The sequence below is a fragment of the Prinia subflava genome, chromosome 9 (genome assembly GCF_021018805.1).
Source record: "Prinia subflava isolate CZ2003 ecotype Zambia chromosome 9, Cam_Psub_1.2, whole genome shotgun sequence".
Taxonomy (NCBI): Eukaryota; Metazoa; Chordata; class Aves; order Passeriformes; family Cisticolidae; genus Prinia; species Prinia subflava.
The window spans coordinates 16,877,808-16,894,664 of record NC_086255.1 but is presented as its reverse complement, the minus strand read 5'-3'; the positions used below and the strand labels follow the sequence as shown (position 1 = coordinate 16,894,664).

At 43.2% G+C, this 16,857-nt stretch overlaps 1 protein-coding gene across 1 annotated transcript; it reads left to right on the top strand.

The window, feature by feature from the left end:
- Nucleotides 1-2,318: 2,318 nt before the first annotated feature.
- Nucleotides 2,319-16,812, top strand: LOC134554774 (lysosomal acid lipase/cholesteryl ester hydrolase-like). The gene is made up of 10 exons (XM_063405688.1): nt 2,319-2,470; nt 5,874-6,012; nt 7,262-7,376; nt 8,446-8,644; nt 9,259-9,368; nt 10,837-10,973; nt 11,555-11,695; nt 12,824-12,895; nt 13,794-13,862; nt 14,822-16,812. The coding sequence occupies exons 2-10, from the start codon at nt 5,881-5,883 to the stop codon at nt 15,053-15,055; spliced, it is 1,209 nt and encodes a 402-aa protein (XP_063261758.1). The 5' UTR covers nt 2,319-2,470; nt 5,874-5,880; the 3' UTR covers nt 15,056-16,812.
- Nucleotides 16,813-16,857: the final 45 nt, after the last annotated feature.

Below are 16,857 nucleotides of genomic sequence, written 5' to 3'. Positions count from 1 at the left end.
AACAGAAACTAGTAACCAGTATCATGGTTCAAGCATGTACCTGGAAGCTGGGAAACTTGGCTTCAAGATCCACTCTGAGAAAGAGAAATCCTTGCTGATTCAATCTCAACCATTTTGGCAATGGCAGCATTTCCATGGGACCATTTATTTCAAAGATACACCCTGAACCCAGCAGAAACCTCACTCCTCCTGCTGTTTCACATGTAAGCTTCTGGCTATCACAGAGCTGAGATTATCTAAACTTTGTCAAGGCTCTGAACAGCCTCTTTGGAGTTTAAACACTAAAATGAATAGCACCCAAACATTGTTAGAAAGAATCCATTATCTTCATCCCATGTACATTTAGAGCATTTTGATCACTACAGGAAAGAGCTGCTTTCAAGACACTGCTATAGAATTATTCATCCTATTAATTTCCTGAGGTAATTATGACCTACCAGTTTTGTTTCAAACAGGTAGTTACTGCACAAAACCATTCAGTTGAAGGGTAACCTCTGTGGTTATTAGGTTACAGCATTATAGGTCACCATTCCTCAAAACAAAGTGCCATTAGCTTCACTGTGAAAAGAAACACAGTGCATTTAGGGGTTTCCTTTCAGCCTGACACCCTCATTCTCCTTTTCAGTGAAATGTGGGCCAAGTCTGGGATGCTGCCAGCACAGTGCAGCTGTTGCACTGGGACAGTTCATTGGTGACACTGTGTGACCAAAGGACCAGTGTCTCACTCTGAGTAATGGTTCATTAGCCAAACAAATTAACCACAGCTGTTATCACTTCTGCACCTTTCCCTTCCTAGAGAAACAACAGGCCTTTTTCATCTCCTGAGCCCACTGCTGAAGGCTGTCCTGTTTCCTTCTGTTTCACAAATGTAACTGGAGTTTGATCCAAACAAAACAATTGCCCTCCAGACAAGGACATTCCTTCCATCAAATACAAATTCCTGGAGACAAATACCCTTCAGAAAGTCAATCTTTTAACTGACTCACTGCTTGTAGAGAAAATGTATGAGGACATGAGACCTACTTTATAAGTCTTCAAAGCTTTCTATGCTAAATGCAACATCATCATGCCTGAGAGCAGGCAGAGCATTCCATAACGCCACCTAGAAAAGAGACTGAAATTGTGCAGGTATCTTGCAACCTGGGACACCATAGAGGAGACAGGGAGTTGAATTTTCTTGAAAATCAGGAAAAGCAGGTTGAAAAAAAGGCATTAGACATTTCATGGAGGCTGTTGATCCCACCTTGGGACATGAAGAAGGGATGAGACCTTGCAGAAATCCTTCTGAGTGATCAATTTACGGTTTGATGATAGTTATTGTCACTTACAGATATCAGAGAAGTCAAGTTATAATGCTTTTCATTGAGAAATTATCAAACTACCTTTCCCACTATCCCAAACAAAGTTCTTTACTTTGTATGTAAAGCACAACAGTTACTGTGCCTGTCACCAACATCCTGTTGTTCCTCTCCTCTCCCCCCCCAGTAGTCGAAGGCATCATACTATTTGCAATGGTGTTCCCAAGAAAACATCCCTCTTATCTGCTGTGCTTCTAAATGCTCATCAGTCCATGATGAAACTCAAGTTCTTCTGAAGACAATTGTGAGTTAATTGGTTGAGCAGGCTGATCCTCATGTAGGAGGATTCTACTTAGTTTATAGCCCAGCTGCCCAAGGACATGGAACAAGTCTTTCTGCCCATGGTCAGGGAGCCAATCTCAGTGAGGACTGAGCCCTCGGGCTGACTACAGCTAATTCAGTGTTAAGTAAAGATCTCCAGATACTGTGTTCTCAGGGGTGATGAAAATGGCTTAGGATAAACAAGAGCCCATGTTCATTCCCTCACTGGGAAAAAGGTTACATGTAGTGTTCAAGCTTTCCTAGGCACTGGAGTGTGATCAGAGCAGAACAAGGTGGGACTCATGAGTAGTGCTGCTCACTGGAAAGCAGATTTAGGTCAGTCTGCAATGTTAAAGTTAACATAAACCAAATGAAAAGCAATAGCAGAGACAGCGTTTTTGAGACACTGTGTTGAGAAAAGCCGGATGCTTCCTCCTTTTCATCTTAAAAGATTACTTTTGAAGCAGCCCCTCAGCTGGGCAACAGTACAGATCAAGGTCTGCCACAGCCCCAGTGAAATGCAGCACCCAGGTCCCAGCCAAACATACTAACCACAGATTTACAGGTAGTCACTACACTCTCCTGCTCCATGGTGCCTGATGGGGTGGTGAATTAAACCAGATCATCTTTTTCATCACAAAGATTTCCTCACTTCTGAAATACTGCCAAATCAGCACTCAAACACGCTCTGCAATTCGTGCTGCCAGCTCATGACACTCACAGCTGCTTCCCTGAAGTGCTCATTTTGTTTTGAGTTCCTTTTATTGGCGCAGGTCTCTGCCAGTGAATCAGTCTGCTGGTGGAGACGAACCAGCGGCCGTGGCAGAGAACAGAAGCAAGGCAAAGCAGAGGTAAGTTACTTGTACATACATGCTCATGGTCTCTTTCTCTGTTTCCTGTCTCCATAAAGATGTGCTGCCTTGCTTTTGTGTAGTTGATTGTAAAAACAAGGAGTGTTTTCCTCTCTCATCTGTAAGCCTATTGCTATGCGCAGAAGTGCTTCTGTCTTAAACTAGACGACAAAGAAGTTTGACCTGCACAAAAGGGAGAAAAAGAGCAACTATTTCATTTTTTCATACTTGTTTTCTTCCCTCTGAGAACAAGAGAATGAATGTGCAAGTATTACAACAATGTGTAATCTGGAGCTCCTGTTCCTTCGGTGTAATGCACGTGTCTGTTTTGTTAGTGAGTAAAGCAGCAAATTCTCACACATGTTTAGTCATAGTTGCTCTTCTGGTTGGTGTGTGTACGCCTTGTAGCTTCTATGCAGTAAATTTTAGACTGCTTAAGGCACAAGGGTAGAAGGACAAATTTTGGAATGGCTTGCATCTTAGCTTCCCTAAATCTTAAAAGTGCATAGAGGAACTTTCAAGGGCATTTCTCTCTCTGATCTTTTTTCCATTTAAGCATATATTTTTATGATAGTTTACCACGCTCAATAGTTACTTATGGCTTCATCTCACTAGAAGAAAACAGCTGTTTGCATCTCCTGCCTTTATTGCTAGAGTTTCAGGGAGCAGTGGCCTGCCAGGACTGATGCTACTTGGCCCCTGCATCTGAGTAAAAGGTGAATACCTGGAAGTCCAGAAGCCATGCCAGCTAACCCAGGTGATCACAGAGTGCATTGAGGAAAGTTTACCTCTACAAGAGGAATGATTAAGCCTCTGCATTTCCTCAACTAATCTTGGTAGTGATTTGAAAACAAATTGAGATATTAGCAGAACTTTTTCTTGCCAAATTGAGATTCCCTGTGCAGAGTGAGGCAGGCATACACATACTCCAGAACAGAGTAAAACCGCAGAAAGCAAAACAGAGTGTTGCACTGCCTGTGTATATAGTGAGGCTTCTTGTTTTGACAAAAAAAAAAAAAAAAAAAAAAAAGTATTTGATATGTGAAGGGAACCTAATGAACTGTGTTTTGATGCCAAATTTAAAGTTTTGGGTGTTTCCAAATGATGCCTCATTTCAACTGTTTGATGACTCATAAAGTTTGACTTCTTTAAATTTGTTCAGTCAAATTTTAACTGAAGATCACTAAAAGTCAAAACATATTTTCCTTGTTTACCTCTCTCTTATCCCACAAATTCTGTTGCTCTTCCCCATTACTTCATGGGGAATACTTCTTTATTTTCTCTTGATCTTCATATTGAACATTCCTGAGTACAAATAAGCTTCACAGAGCACCACATCTCATCATAGCAGAGGTCTTATGCTAGAAGCAAATTCAAGAAACATGTGGCTACATGAGAACCTCTGTTCATCATTAAAAAATCACATTCTCCATAGCTAATGCTCTGTTCCCAAAAGACTCGTCTCCTGAGCCTGCTTAACTTCCTAACAAAACCTGTAAGACAGGCAGGTCTCCTATGAAATTCACTCACAAATCCTGTATGCTATGGCTACTGTGAAGCTCCATGGACTCTGAAATGCTGACAGTCCCTCTCTTGCTGGCTGCTGCTGAACACAGCAGCAACTGCCTTTGCCTGCCTTCCCCCAGCAAGGCTGAGCCCTCTGGAGCAGTCCTGCCCTGACAAACCTTCCTCAGGGGCTGCTGCCACCCCCATCACTGCACAGGCTTGTATCCCAGTGCTGGACTTGGCAGATGTTGAACAAATACATCAAAAGTCAGTTACAGGATGGACAGAAGGGTGAACTAACCAAAACACATCACAGTCACAGAAATGTGTCCCCTTCTTCTGAGGAGGCCCAGCCTGCAAGAGCAGTGGTGTCCCCAGACACTACTGGTGAGGCAATTCTTACAGAGCACTGTGATGAGCTGAAGCCTCACACTGCATTAAATCTCAGGGATTCTACTTTTGAACATTTAGGTCTCCTGCCTGATCTTTATGGTCTTTATACACATGCAGAATGACTACTACTCTTCTCTTCACAGGCATCATTCTCTCCTCACACATCAAGGCAAAGCATAAAACAAAAATGTGATGTATTATGTGGCTTTTCCTGAATATACAAGCACAGTACTGAGCTTCATGGATCAATCTTTTTTGTGCAAAAAGAGAAGAAGAAGCAAGGAGCACTGAATTTGTGAGCTCTTGCTCTCCACACATATTTAACCTATAATCCCATACTCAGTAACTATCTGGGTCACAGAATCTGTAATTCTCCTTTCTAAGGGATGTTTGTGTCAAAATTATCTTGTTGAAAAAAAAATCTGGGGAGCTCAGAGAGAGCAGTGTTCCTGCACTCATTGACCTGGGTTCTAGAAAATCAAGACAAAAACCTGGAAGCATATCTATTTTACATGGACTTGGCATAAACTGGTACTAGATCGACTGCACTCTGCAATTTCTATTCAGAAATGCTAATCTGGAAACATCTATCATCCCAGGAAAGGGCAAGGTCTCACTCCCATAACCAATACAAGATTTACAATATGGACAACCATTTCTAAGAGGTGATGGGGACAGGCCCTTGGCAGCACAAAGGCAGTCTCAGGATTTATTGCTCACTCCTCATGGCTGCTTGCCTGGTGGTCAAAAGGTAAGGCTGACTAGGAACTGACTCATGGGGATTTTGGGGATCCATGCATGGCCACCTGATTTGCTCCATATTCTCAGAGGAACTGATTCCAAACAGAACTTGATCATGTTCTGGGGCACACCACCCTATGGGGAAAGCACAAACTGGTTCTGAATGTGCAAGCACGTTGCCTAACAACCATGAAATCTTCTCACACAGTGCCTGAATTACTCCTGGCCCATTCATGAGCCTCATTATCTGATCCCACACCTCAGCACACCACTGACAGACACAAGAATATCTTTCAGTCCCAGAGGAAGAGAGAGCAGGTTAAAAGAGAGCCCATCTCTTTCACTTCATTCTTGAGTGGACAGGAAACAAACAGTGCTTTTTTCTCCCTTCACCTCTCCTGCTGGCAGAAGAAGGCAGACAAGCTGGGTGATGGTCATCTCAGGTGCTCACACCTCTTTGTCAAGCTTCTGCTAGGCTCATGCCAAGACCTGGCCCTGTCTACCAACCCCAATTCCTTTGTAATCTGCAGAGGACTCAGGCATATTCTCACATGGTATCCACAGGTGTTTTCCTCTCCTGTTCTGCAACCCTACCTGTTAAACAGGGTGAGCTGTAGACAGTCTGTCCTCACACAGGTTCTTATTGTGACGGCCCTTGGGGAACAGACCTTGGGCAACCTCCAGGAGATTCTCCTCTTGGGTGTGGAATTCCACACCACTCTCTTCCTAACACAAACTCCCCTGCATGTGCTCTTCCACACAGCCCCAAGATGTGGAGCCTCCTGGTGCTGCTCTGCTCCCAAGGAGTTGCCTTTTCAGAGGGATTCACAGCAGCCTTCACTCCAGGTGCTGACACAAGCCTCTCCAAGAAGAGCCGCAACCCCGAATGCTTCATGAATGTGGTGAGTTGGGTCAGCTTCTTCCCTTTTCTAAAGCTTCTCTTCCAGTTGCTTAACTAACAGTCCTTGTCAGGAAAGCTAAGAAGAGCCCCTTCTGCATCTCCTGTTGTCCCAGCCTGCTGTTTCCAAAACCACTGCCTTAGGGTCACTCCCACAATCGGCTCTGATCGCGCTGGGGACAGATGTGTCTCTTGCACATGGCATGAGGACAGACACACAGCACTGCAGTGGGGACTGCAGCCTGCTGCCTTTGCTTCCAAGGCAACTCACCAGAACCTCCTGAGGGGCACTGGAGATCCAGACTCTGTAATTTTGTTCCCAGTGGCCAGACTCAGCCGTGGACTGTGGACAGAGCACAGACTACATGCTCCAGTCCATACCAAACTGAACAGCAGACTTTGCTGCCTGCATTCAGACATGATCAATGTGGAGCTGTGTCATGGTTCATGGTACCTGATTGCAGTCAGCTTTCTCAACACATATTGGTATTTCAGGCTACTGCATAAGGGGAGGAGTTCAAACCTGGCAAGAGAACAGAGAACAGAGAACCTTTCCGCAATAGCCTGGAACAAACCTTGATTTTCTACCCAAACAATCTGGGCTGCCACAGAAAAGAATTCCTTTGCAGTGGAGGTTTCTGATCTCAAGTGAAGCAAAGCCCTGGCCTTCCATAACAAACTGTTCAGAACAGTGGTAAGAGAGGTTGAAGCCCTTCGGATTCTCACAAACTGATCAAAGATGCCTTGCCCTGAGTCACCAAAGATTTCCTCAGAGTACATGCAAAAATAGGTGGTCCCATTAGTTCTTTTGAGAAGATCTCCACCCTTGTTTGCTTTGCCTGCATGGCTTGCCTAACCACACTTTGGCAAGAAAGGATTCGTTATGGACCATCCCCACAGCCCTTGGCATTGTCTTATACAGATACGGCTGCACATTTAATCTGTGGAAAGTACAATCTGCATAAGCCTTGCATAACATGACAAACTATCTCTCAGGGAGGTGTTGGTCACTCAGCACAGTTCTGCTTTCTCCCATAATCGGGGGCTAAATACCAGACAAGCACCATCTAAACAGGTCTGAAGAGGACTTTGCTTCATCTTCTTACACGACCTGCAGTGTTTATTCTCGGCCATGATCTCTGTGGCCAGGGCCTTGCACTACACAGCACATCCCACATCTGCACTGCTCATCTTGGTTAGCCTCCAGAACAGGAGAACTGGCACATAACAAACTCTCCTCTGGCTTTCCACAGAGTGAAATTATCAGCTATCATGGATACCCCAGCGAGGAATACGAAGTTACCACAGAGGATGGATACATTCTTGCTGTTTACAGAATTCCTGCTGGGAGGAATGACCGAAATACAGGTGTGACACAGTTACAGGACACAAGGAAGGTCTGAGAGACAACTCTTACACAGATTCCCCATCTTTCCCCTTTTCACCTGCATGGTGAATGGCATGTTCCATACCTTTCCATCTCCATAAGAGCTCCTAGTCAGAAGTGTGACTCAAATACTGAACCTGTCTGAAATACACATTTGGTGTCTCTGTCCTTATTTCAGACTTTCCTAATAATTTTGTTATATCCAAGGGTTGGAGGTTTGTTTGTTGGTTTTTGGTTTGGTTTTTTTTTTTCCCCTCAAATGGTTCGGCAGGTAGGCTGGTAAGTAGGATTTGGGAAGGTTTTGCCTTAACAACCTAAATAATATACATATAAAACAGTAGCCTGACAAAAAAGTCTCTGAGGTTAGGCATATGAATAATTCCCAGGCTTCTGAAGGACAGAGATATTCCTAAGAAAGGAGTTGTCAGTGAAAAGCAAATGCATTTCAGCAGTTTAATCAGCTTTTCTGAATGGAGTAAAAATTTCTAGCTGGAATTGGGGTACCTTGGGTACTGCTACTGCTACTTTGATTATTAGTCCTTTTTAGTATTATGTTAGATTTATTTGCCTTCTCCTAACTGGATCTCCTTTGGAGATCATTTGGACCAGCCTGACTCTCAAAGTAAGGCTAGCCAAGTTAGATCAGGGGCCTCTCAGCCCTGCTCAGTGGTTACTGAAGTGTGGATTTCCTTCTTTGGATTAATTTTTCTTTCTCTTCCATACACTGTTATGCCTTCAGCAGTTTTCAGCTTTGGGTAGATGGTTTCAGCATAGGGGCTGTAAGCTGGCTTTCCAGTGCAAGAGGAGGTAGGACAGGCATCCTCAGTAAATCCTTTATTTGCCAGACCTGTTATAAAAAGGTTATGAAATGTCATTAAATAGTTCCCGCTTGCATAGAAAAGTCCCTCATGTTTCTCAAACCAATATCACTGTATAGTTCTCCTGGGAGCTTCTAGAAGAAGGAAACCTCTCACAAACTGAACTCTGCACTCCAATATTCAATACACATTAATTACTATTCCAATAAAAGGATATTTTAATCTTTTTCAGGGCAAAGGCCTGCAGTGTTCCTACAACATGCTTTTCTAGGAGATGCTACTCACTGGATTTCCAACCTGCCCAACAACAGCTTGGGCTTCATCCTTGCAGATGCTGGCTATGATGTCTGGCTGGGAAACAGCAGAGGGAACACCTGGTCTTCAAAACACAAGACCCTTAAGCCCTTCCAGAAGGAGTTCTGGCAGTTCAGGTACTCAGTAGAGAGAGAAAGACTCAACATAGAAAGTCCAAGGGGACTAGATAGCTTCAGCCTGATGGCTTTTACCTAAACCAGCATCAGATCAGGATCTACACCAACCCAGGAGAGTAAAGAACCAGGCAAAGATGGATGCTGAACTACTCAGAGTTGGGAGCATTGGCTGGGGAAGAGATTCCAGAGACTGGGAAATGAAACAGGATGCTGAGGAAAAGGGAGACGGTGCTGTGAGAGGGAGAGCAAGAACCTCAGCTGGAACACGCTGAGCAGCCCTGCCTTGAAATCTGATCTCCCACAGTTTAATTCAACCAAGACAGAAATGTGTTTTGTAACTTGTCCAGGTGAAAGCACTGATTAAATCCAGTTCCCCAAGGGCTGCAGCTGCCAGGTGAAACTGGCCCTTCATGCACACAGAGCCCAAGGCATCAGGCAGCCAGGCTGCACTGCTGCTCCCTCTGCCCACATCCCCAGCTCAAGCAAGGCTGCAGACACCCTGGGCAGCCTCCTCCTCCAGTGCGTCCTGCTCGGGGCAATGAACAAAACTGACAGTCAGTAACTCACACTGTGATGGTCGAATTGTCTGCCAGCTTTTGTGTTTCTCCCCTCAGCTTCAATGAAATGGGTAAATACGATATTCCAGCAGAGCTGAACTTCATCATGAATAAAACTGGACAGAAGGATGTTTACTATATTGGTCACTCTGAAGGGTCAGCTGCAGGTAATGTCAGGAGAATTATTAACAACCATTTGTGCTCCTATTTGACGAGCAGGTGACTTTTACCACTGATTTTGTTGTTTTTCTTGTTTGTAGAGAGTAAGAAAAACATAGAGATTTTTCTGTGTTGAGATTTGAAAAATATGCAAAACTTCTCTAAAATCAGCATTGGTTACCCTTAAGAAGCAAATCAGCTTAATAGAAGATACAGTGATTGTTCAACTTTTTACATATTTACAGACATAATAGTCATTTACCAGGTACTTCTGGTACTGCTACATGGGTTTTTTCAGCAACAGGAATTTACATTAAGCTCCTTTGTGTTAAGACAGACAATTAGAATCATAGAATATCCTGTGCTGGTATGGGACATAGGATCTTTGAAGTCCAACTCATGGCCCTGCCCAGGCCAGTCCCAACATTCACACCATGTGCCTAAGAGCATTGTTCAAACACTTCTTGAACTCTGGCAGAATTGATGCTGTGACCACTGCCCTGGGGACCCTGTTCTTGTGAACAGGATGGAAAACTTAAAAGATAAAACAGCCCATATAGTACATAATTTAAATGAATACATTTATTTAAATTAAATTGCTTGAAGGCAAGGAAAAATAACCTCACCATTACTGAGTCGTGACTCAGTGTCAATCTTACAATTTAAATTGTAGTTCATGAAGTGGCTCTAAATGGCCACATTGCTGTTTAAAAACAGTGTGCGAGACCAAAAGCTAGGAAAGCAAAAACAATAGTTTATTTTCTCTTAGGTCCAGCCTTTGTCGTCACTTATTTCATGGCCTCTAAATGCAACTAACTTTCTTTTAGAATCAGTTGAAAGTTCTTGATCATTATGGTTTGTGTGTAAGATCTATGAATGGACATTGATTAGAAAGGAGCCACTTCCAGCTATTAGTGTAAGCAACCCAGAAAAAAGAAGAAAGTCTGAAACATCATATATTGTCAGGAATTCTGACCTTTTCTTTCTTTGCCTCTCATAAGAGTATTTAAAGACCCTCATGGCAAAACAAACCAAGCATCCAGGCTTTCTTCATCTGCCTGTGATGCAAGCAATCAGTTGAAAACACTCAAAGCTCCCAGTATTCAGCTAATTATTCTATAGTTTCATGAGACCATAAACATGCATAGAGACTCTAATTTGAAAAATTCAGGTTTTTTTAGGGAATCAATGTTATCTTCAAAATCTCACTGACATGTTGCCTACAAAAACGGTTCTGATAAAGACAATGCCCAGACATGCTTTAGTCCTTAAAATGAACTTTACCTCCCCAATGAAATTAGTTTCAGGACTTCACTTCAACACTTTCCTAAAGTAAAACATGCAGCAGAAACATGAACAACAGGCAATGGGCTGCAAATCTACTCTGATGTCTTGTTTACTATCTGCTGTTTATATATTTCATTTGTCTGTGGAGGATATCTTCACTAACTCAGGCTGTCTCTTCTGTGTTTGCAGGCTTTGTAGCATTTTATACATACCCTGAGCTGGCTAAACGGGTGAAAGTGTTCTTTGCTCTGGGCCCAGTAACTGTATGCCCACATGCCACAAGCCCTCTGGTTAAGATGACAAATCTTCCTAAACCACTGCTCAGGGTATGTAATTTTTTCCTTTAAGAGGTCCAATGCCTGACTAACCTTCCCAGGGTTCCCTCAGCCTGGGGTCAAGTGTTCCCAAACAAGTGACATGCCAACACTGAGCTTGGGATGCATTGAGTGCTCTCGAAAAAACTGTTCCCAAACGCTGTGGTGAAAATTGTTAGGATATAGAGCTTGTAGCAGCAGCTCCTAGTGAAGTGCAAGACTTGTGAAACTCTGTCCTGTTTTAGGATTCTGCTGTTTAACTAAAATTTTGCTGGCCTCATGCAGGAGGAGTTAAAGCAGAACTGCAATAACAGATACAAAAATCTCTAGGATTTTAAAAATGAGTAGGCATTAAGGTCAGCACACTAGAAATGGAAGGACAGCTTCCTTGAGGATTGCTGACAGTAATAAGAAGGAGGAAGAATAAATGATGTGCTGTGGGGAAGAGGGTGTTTTAAGGGGCACTGTGAGGGTAAGGTCTTCCAGCACTCCTTGAATACTGCATTATGAGGGCCAGGCTATTAGCAACAATTTTCTACGCAAAATTCTTCTGTGACAAGAAAAAAAGGTGTTGCACTTTTCCTTTCCCTCAGTTGGTATTTGGCTGCAAAGGAACCCTGCACCAGATCCCATTTCTGAAAGGACCCATGACACAGTTCTGTACAACCCTGGATAAGTTTTGTACCCATGTGCTCTGTTACATAGCTGGAGGCAGTGTAAAAAACATCAACTCGGTGAGTATATGCAAGAACACCTCCTCAGAGCAAAACTGAAGGGATTTTGGCAGTTGCACTTGGGCACTATATCCCTTCTAGTCACCATCACGTGTGTCAGCATTCGTAAACCACGATGTGGTTCTCAGCAGACCGAGGGAAGGCCAGGACATTGTGTCCTGGCAACAGTGGCAACGTGGCTAGGGCTAGTGATGGGTGGGACCAACAGCTAGGCACGTTCCAATACTAGAAACAAAGAACTGAGTTCAGACTGGAGCTATATTGCACATGTCAGGATGTGCCCTCTTTGGGGCTAAGCCAACCAGATTTTTGTCACACACAGATGTTCTTTAACAAGAGACAGTGAGTGATGGAGCCAGACTTCTTGGCAATACAGCTGCCAGTTTCCTTCTTTGGCATAGGACTGAGGTCCCCTGAAACACTGAAATAGCTAAAAGACAGGAGAAAAACCTTTTATTTTTCCAATTTTCAGATTATTTGCACAAAAACTTTGTCCCAAAGAACTACTACAAGAGGCATTTTCCTGGTTTTGTTGACCTTAGAACTGGGCCCAACAGCTCAGTCCACAAGGTGTAGTGCTGCAGAAAGCCCTTCCACTGTGGTGAGGAGTGCAGCACACTTACAGTGGGATTCCCAAACACTTGTGCATCAGTCAGAGGGGACAGGTGAGACAGCAGAGCTTTCCCTCTGCCTGCCAATATATGGATGCTGTGGCACCAATTCCCCTTACAGTGGCCAAAGTATGCAGAAGCTGGACTGTATATGGTTATTACTGCAGTGTCTGTAACAACTGGGCCCATTTTTTTCATCTATAATCCTTTTTAAAAGCACATATGGGAAAGCAGTTAGACTCAGAGGTTCAATGCAAAATCAATTGCAGCTTTTGAATTGCAGAGCTAAACCATTAAGGATATCTCCTGCCTTGCTTAAGTCACTAATGTGGTTCTCAGAGCAAGATAACAGCTGAGGAAGAACCCAGGGCCATGGAATTGGAACATCTCCTTAGCAGAACTATAAAAACTGTTTCGTAAGCTGACTTCTTTAATAGTAGAAACTCACTTCCTTCAGAGTTTTATTCTATCACAGCACTGGATCTCTGTGTTTATGAAATTTCTGCTTTCTCTCCAGAGTCGGGTAGACATGTACGTAGGACACTCCCCAGCTGGAACATCGGCACACAACATTTTTCACTGGCGACAGGTATAACTGTGCACTGACATGAAAACCATCCCTTACTACTTCTTTTTGTGTAAGTGACAGCCTGCAGGGAAATCCAGAGGCTTTGGATTTGGAAAACTGACCATCACACCTTCTCATCTACTGCCATGAGCACCTGCACGTTTAATATGCTCTAGAATATAGATGTGCTCCTGAAGACAAAGAGTCCCAGCAGTCAGTCCCACAGGATGCAGCTAGCCAGGACACGGACACAGACCAGGAGCAGCCAGTGACTCTGTGGTCTATTTTGCCAGCCTCTAACAAGATCAAGTGGATGCAAACCAAACACAGATGAAGGAAGTTAGAACAGCAAAGACAATGCACCAGGCAGATTTTTAGCACATACCCAGCTACTTAAATCCTGGAAGCAAAGGTTTTCTAAACTGACAGACACTGGGTTTCTCTCACACCTTGTTACACACCACTCACAAGTGAAGTTACTTGTCAGGTTTGTGCAAAAAACTAAATTACCAAAACAACTCCAGTTATTCCCTCACCAGTCCTGCAAGGCATATTACTCAAGACTTGTAATAGCCCTGAGATATTATAGATGTTCAGGTTCTTCGTCCATGTCACAGCTGAACCCAACTCTGCATGATAAACAGGGACCCCAAGTTTAATTACCTAAGGTAGTAAAACAAAATTTTAAATAACAAAACATACTGAGGGTGGAAGATAAGGATCAGGACAGAAAGCAAGAGAAAAGGCAAGGATGCATGTACCCTGTGATCTATCCTCAGCACCCTGGAAGTCTGCAGCCAGAGGAAGGTGTGGGAGTAACTACAGTCCACTACCTGAGCCCTGACTTAGCTCACAGGCAGGAATATGCCTCCTGCACTCTACTCCTTCATCTCTTTTATTTTGTCTGTTCTTTTAACAGCTAGCACATACAGACCAGTTTCGAGCTTATGACTATGGCTCTAAGGAAAACATGAAGAAATACAACCAGGTAAGGAAAACAGCATCCCTCAGAACTTATCCTTGGGTCTTGGTAAAACCAGTAATAGAAAAATTCCAGTTTAAGCACCTGTGAGTACTAACAAGGGGGAGAGTGGTCTCAGATAAAGTTTCAGCTGAATCACATGCAAGTGTAAATGTCTGTTCACAAACAAGGCAGATATAGACCCTTACAGACAATTAACACAAGTTCATTTTGCCTCCCGTATTGATGCTGGGATGTGCTCAATGGCATGTCAACTTACATGTCATTCCAAAAATGAATAAAAACCACACCCAAGTCCTGGGACTGGGTGAGTAGCTCTTCACTTGCAAAGAATCCTCAAAGCCTGCCTTTCGCTTAAGAGAGGACATGGATCTCACAGCTACAGTGAACTCTCCAATGATGGCCATCATTTCACTTTTAACCAGCACACCAGACTTGCAGTGTCCTGTGCTGTACCAAAATATTATTTTTCACAAACAGAAAGGCTCCAGAGCTACAATCAGTCACTTCTATCTCACACACTCAGAAATTTTCCAGGGTGAAATCATAATTGACCAAGTTGTTTCCTATCCACTTCAGTTCCAAGCATGATAACTATGCACTCTGTGCCCCCCAAAACTTGTAGTTCTCCTCGCCCTGAATACACACAGGAAAAATCTCCACAGTCCTTGACTGATGAATACTGACACTGCTCTTTCCACGCCCACACCTCTGAAGAGCACAAACAGGGGCCAAACTGCAAGACAACCCTTAGCCATGCTGTATAGAAGGAACAGGTATAGGATGGGTCATTCCATAGACAGGGAATGGGGTCAGGGCAATGAACAGTAAGAGGGTGCCCTTCATCCTTACAGTTTTACTGTAGGTAGTGCAGAAGCAAAAGAGAGGTGCTTGCATAGAGACCTTGCTCTAAACACAACTTCTGATCCAGCAGCATTCACTCAGCTCTCCTCCCTGTCTTACAGACTGCTCCTCCTGTGTACAAGATAGAGGAAATAAAGACACCAATTGCTGTTTGGAGTGGTGGGCAGGACACGTTTGCAGATCCAAAAGACATGGCAAAGCTGCTTCCTCGGATTACCAATCTCATTTACCATGAGCATTTTCCTTCATGGGGACACCTTGATTTCATCTGGGGCCTTGATGCAACTGAGAAAATGTATCTGAAAATCATTGAAATACTAAAAAAATATGTTTGAAACCACAAGCGGAGTGTTGATTGTAAAAACTTCCAAAATTTTTATTTGGCGATAAGGGTGGTATCTGGGAAAGAGGTGAACACACAGGCACACATAATGGATGTTTCTTTAGGTATTTATTTGTTCTTATTTATTTCTTGCTTTCCTCATAATTTGAGTTTTTCCATGGTGTTACTCTGACTCTTGTCTTCCTGAGAAGTCTGAGTTATATAAGAATGAAAGCTGAAAACATTAATATATTTTTAGTACATACTGCAGGGATCACTGAATTTCAACAGTTTTTATTTCCACAAGACTAATTTTCCTGAGCCTGAATTCTGTTCTCAGATAGATCTTATTTGCCCAATTTAGGCATTCTCATGCCAATTTTTTGTCTTCCTATGGAGATCCAAAAGCGTGATTTGATCATTGAAATTAACAATTTTGTTTAAATTAATTTATTGATCCCCTTGCAGAGAACCTGCCCTTTTTTCCCCTCCTCAAATTACCCTTTAATGTCAACACAAGCAAGAGATCTTCAAGCACAAGAAACTGAGCAGGTAATAGATGGCTAAAAACATCAGGGAATCCAACCTTAAAAAAAATCATAGAAGTATTCCTCTACCCTCCTACAAATGATGCCTACAAATCACCCAAATGTTTGTTCACACACCCTGAACCCCTCCTCGTTTCAAAGACCACAGATGGCAGCTGTGGAATAAGGAGATGTAGACCCATTCAGCAAGCTGCACTCCAGGCAATACATGTTCCACCCTATGAATTATTGTTCACAGTGGCAGTGGAGCTGTTGCAAGCACTCTGAGCTGTCAGCATTCACTTTTACACAGCTCTGTGTCTGGGCCATTCTTCATTCAAGCAGTTCCTAAAACATGGGAAAGCAGTTGGATGTTTTCCCTTTCTGGCCATTAGCCTTAAGAGATGCTGTCTCCATAATCCATGCAAGTGCCTCCCCTCTTCTCACCCACAAGCTGATCTGGAGTGTCTGTCCCCAGGTTGCCCACAAAATGTTCATTATTGCAGGCTCCAACAGGGAGCTTTGTTTTATGGGGTGTTTCTGGCTGCAGCCTCAAGCTCATCTTGTCCAGCCAAGACCTTTTGTAGTCAGAGTTGACATCCAATACAATCATACACTGAAAAATATATGTCTTTGTAACACAGGAAAAGTACACTAGCTTGTCCACACACCTACTGTAGCACCCATTAGCAGTGCTGTACTGCCCTTCTGAGAGCTTACAGGAAAAGGCCAAAATTGTCAACAAAAATAAAGATCCATTAGACCAAGGAGGCACAACACTGCAGCGTACGAGAGGAGTTTCCCTTTTTATTGCTGCATTATTAAATCACAAGGCACTGGGCCACTTTAATACATTACTTATTGCTGCAGGTTTACTTCTGCCTTCACCTATACAAGAGAAGAGCTGTGGATATATTATTATTATGATTGGTATTATCCCCTGCTGCATGCACCACTCTGTACAGCATGCTGTCCTGCCTAGTCCCATGAGAATGATGCATCTGGTTTCCATCAAGAGCATTTCATTTATTGTGTTTTTTTTCTTCAGTACTCTGTTTATATTGGAAAGGTAGTCAAGAGACCTGTTTCTCTACTGAGCCAAACATATTTTCTTTACTATTTCTTAATGCATTAAAGTGATCTGGGAACTGACTTTCTTAATGGTCTCCAGCAAGGCACAGAATCTCTTTTTGCTGTTTGTTAGATGAAAAAGAAAAAAAAAAAGATTGTCCTACCCTTGTAGCAGCACATGTCAGGAAGAAGGGCTCAGCTGAGAGATATTTTCCCA

What these genes read in the sequence shown, in the direction of transcription:
- LOC134554774 (XM_063405688.1), top strand. Translation starts at nt 5,881, where the DNA reads ATGTGGAGCCTCCTGGTGCTGCTCTGCTCCCAAGGAGTTGCCTTTTCA. An exon ending in GTGTAAAAAACATCAACTCG is followed by an intron (nt 11,696 to 12,823) that starts GTGAGTATATGC and finishes CTTTCTCTCCAG; the next exon opens with AGTCGGGTAGACATGTACGT. An exon ending in ACATTTTTCACTGGCGACAG is followed by an intron (nt 12,896 to 13,793) that starts GTATAACTGTGC and finishes TTCTTTTAACAG; the next exon opens with CTAGCACATACAGACCAGTT.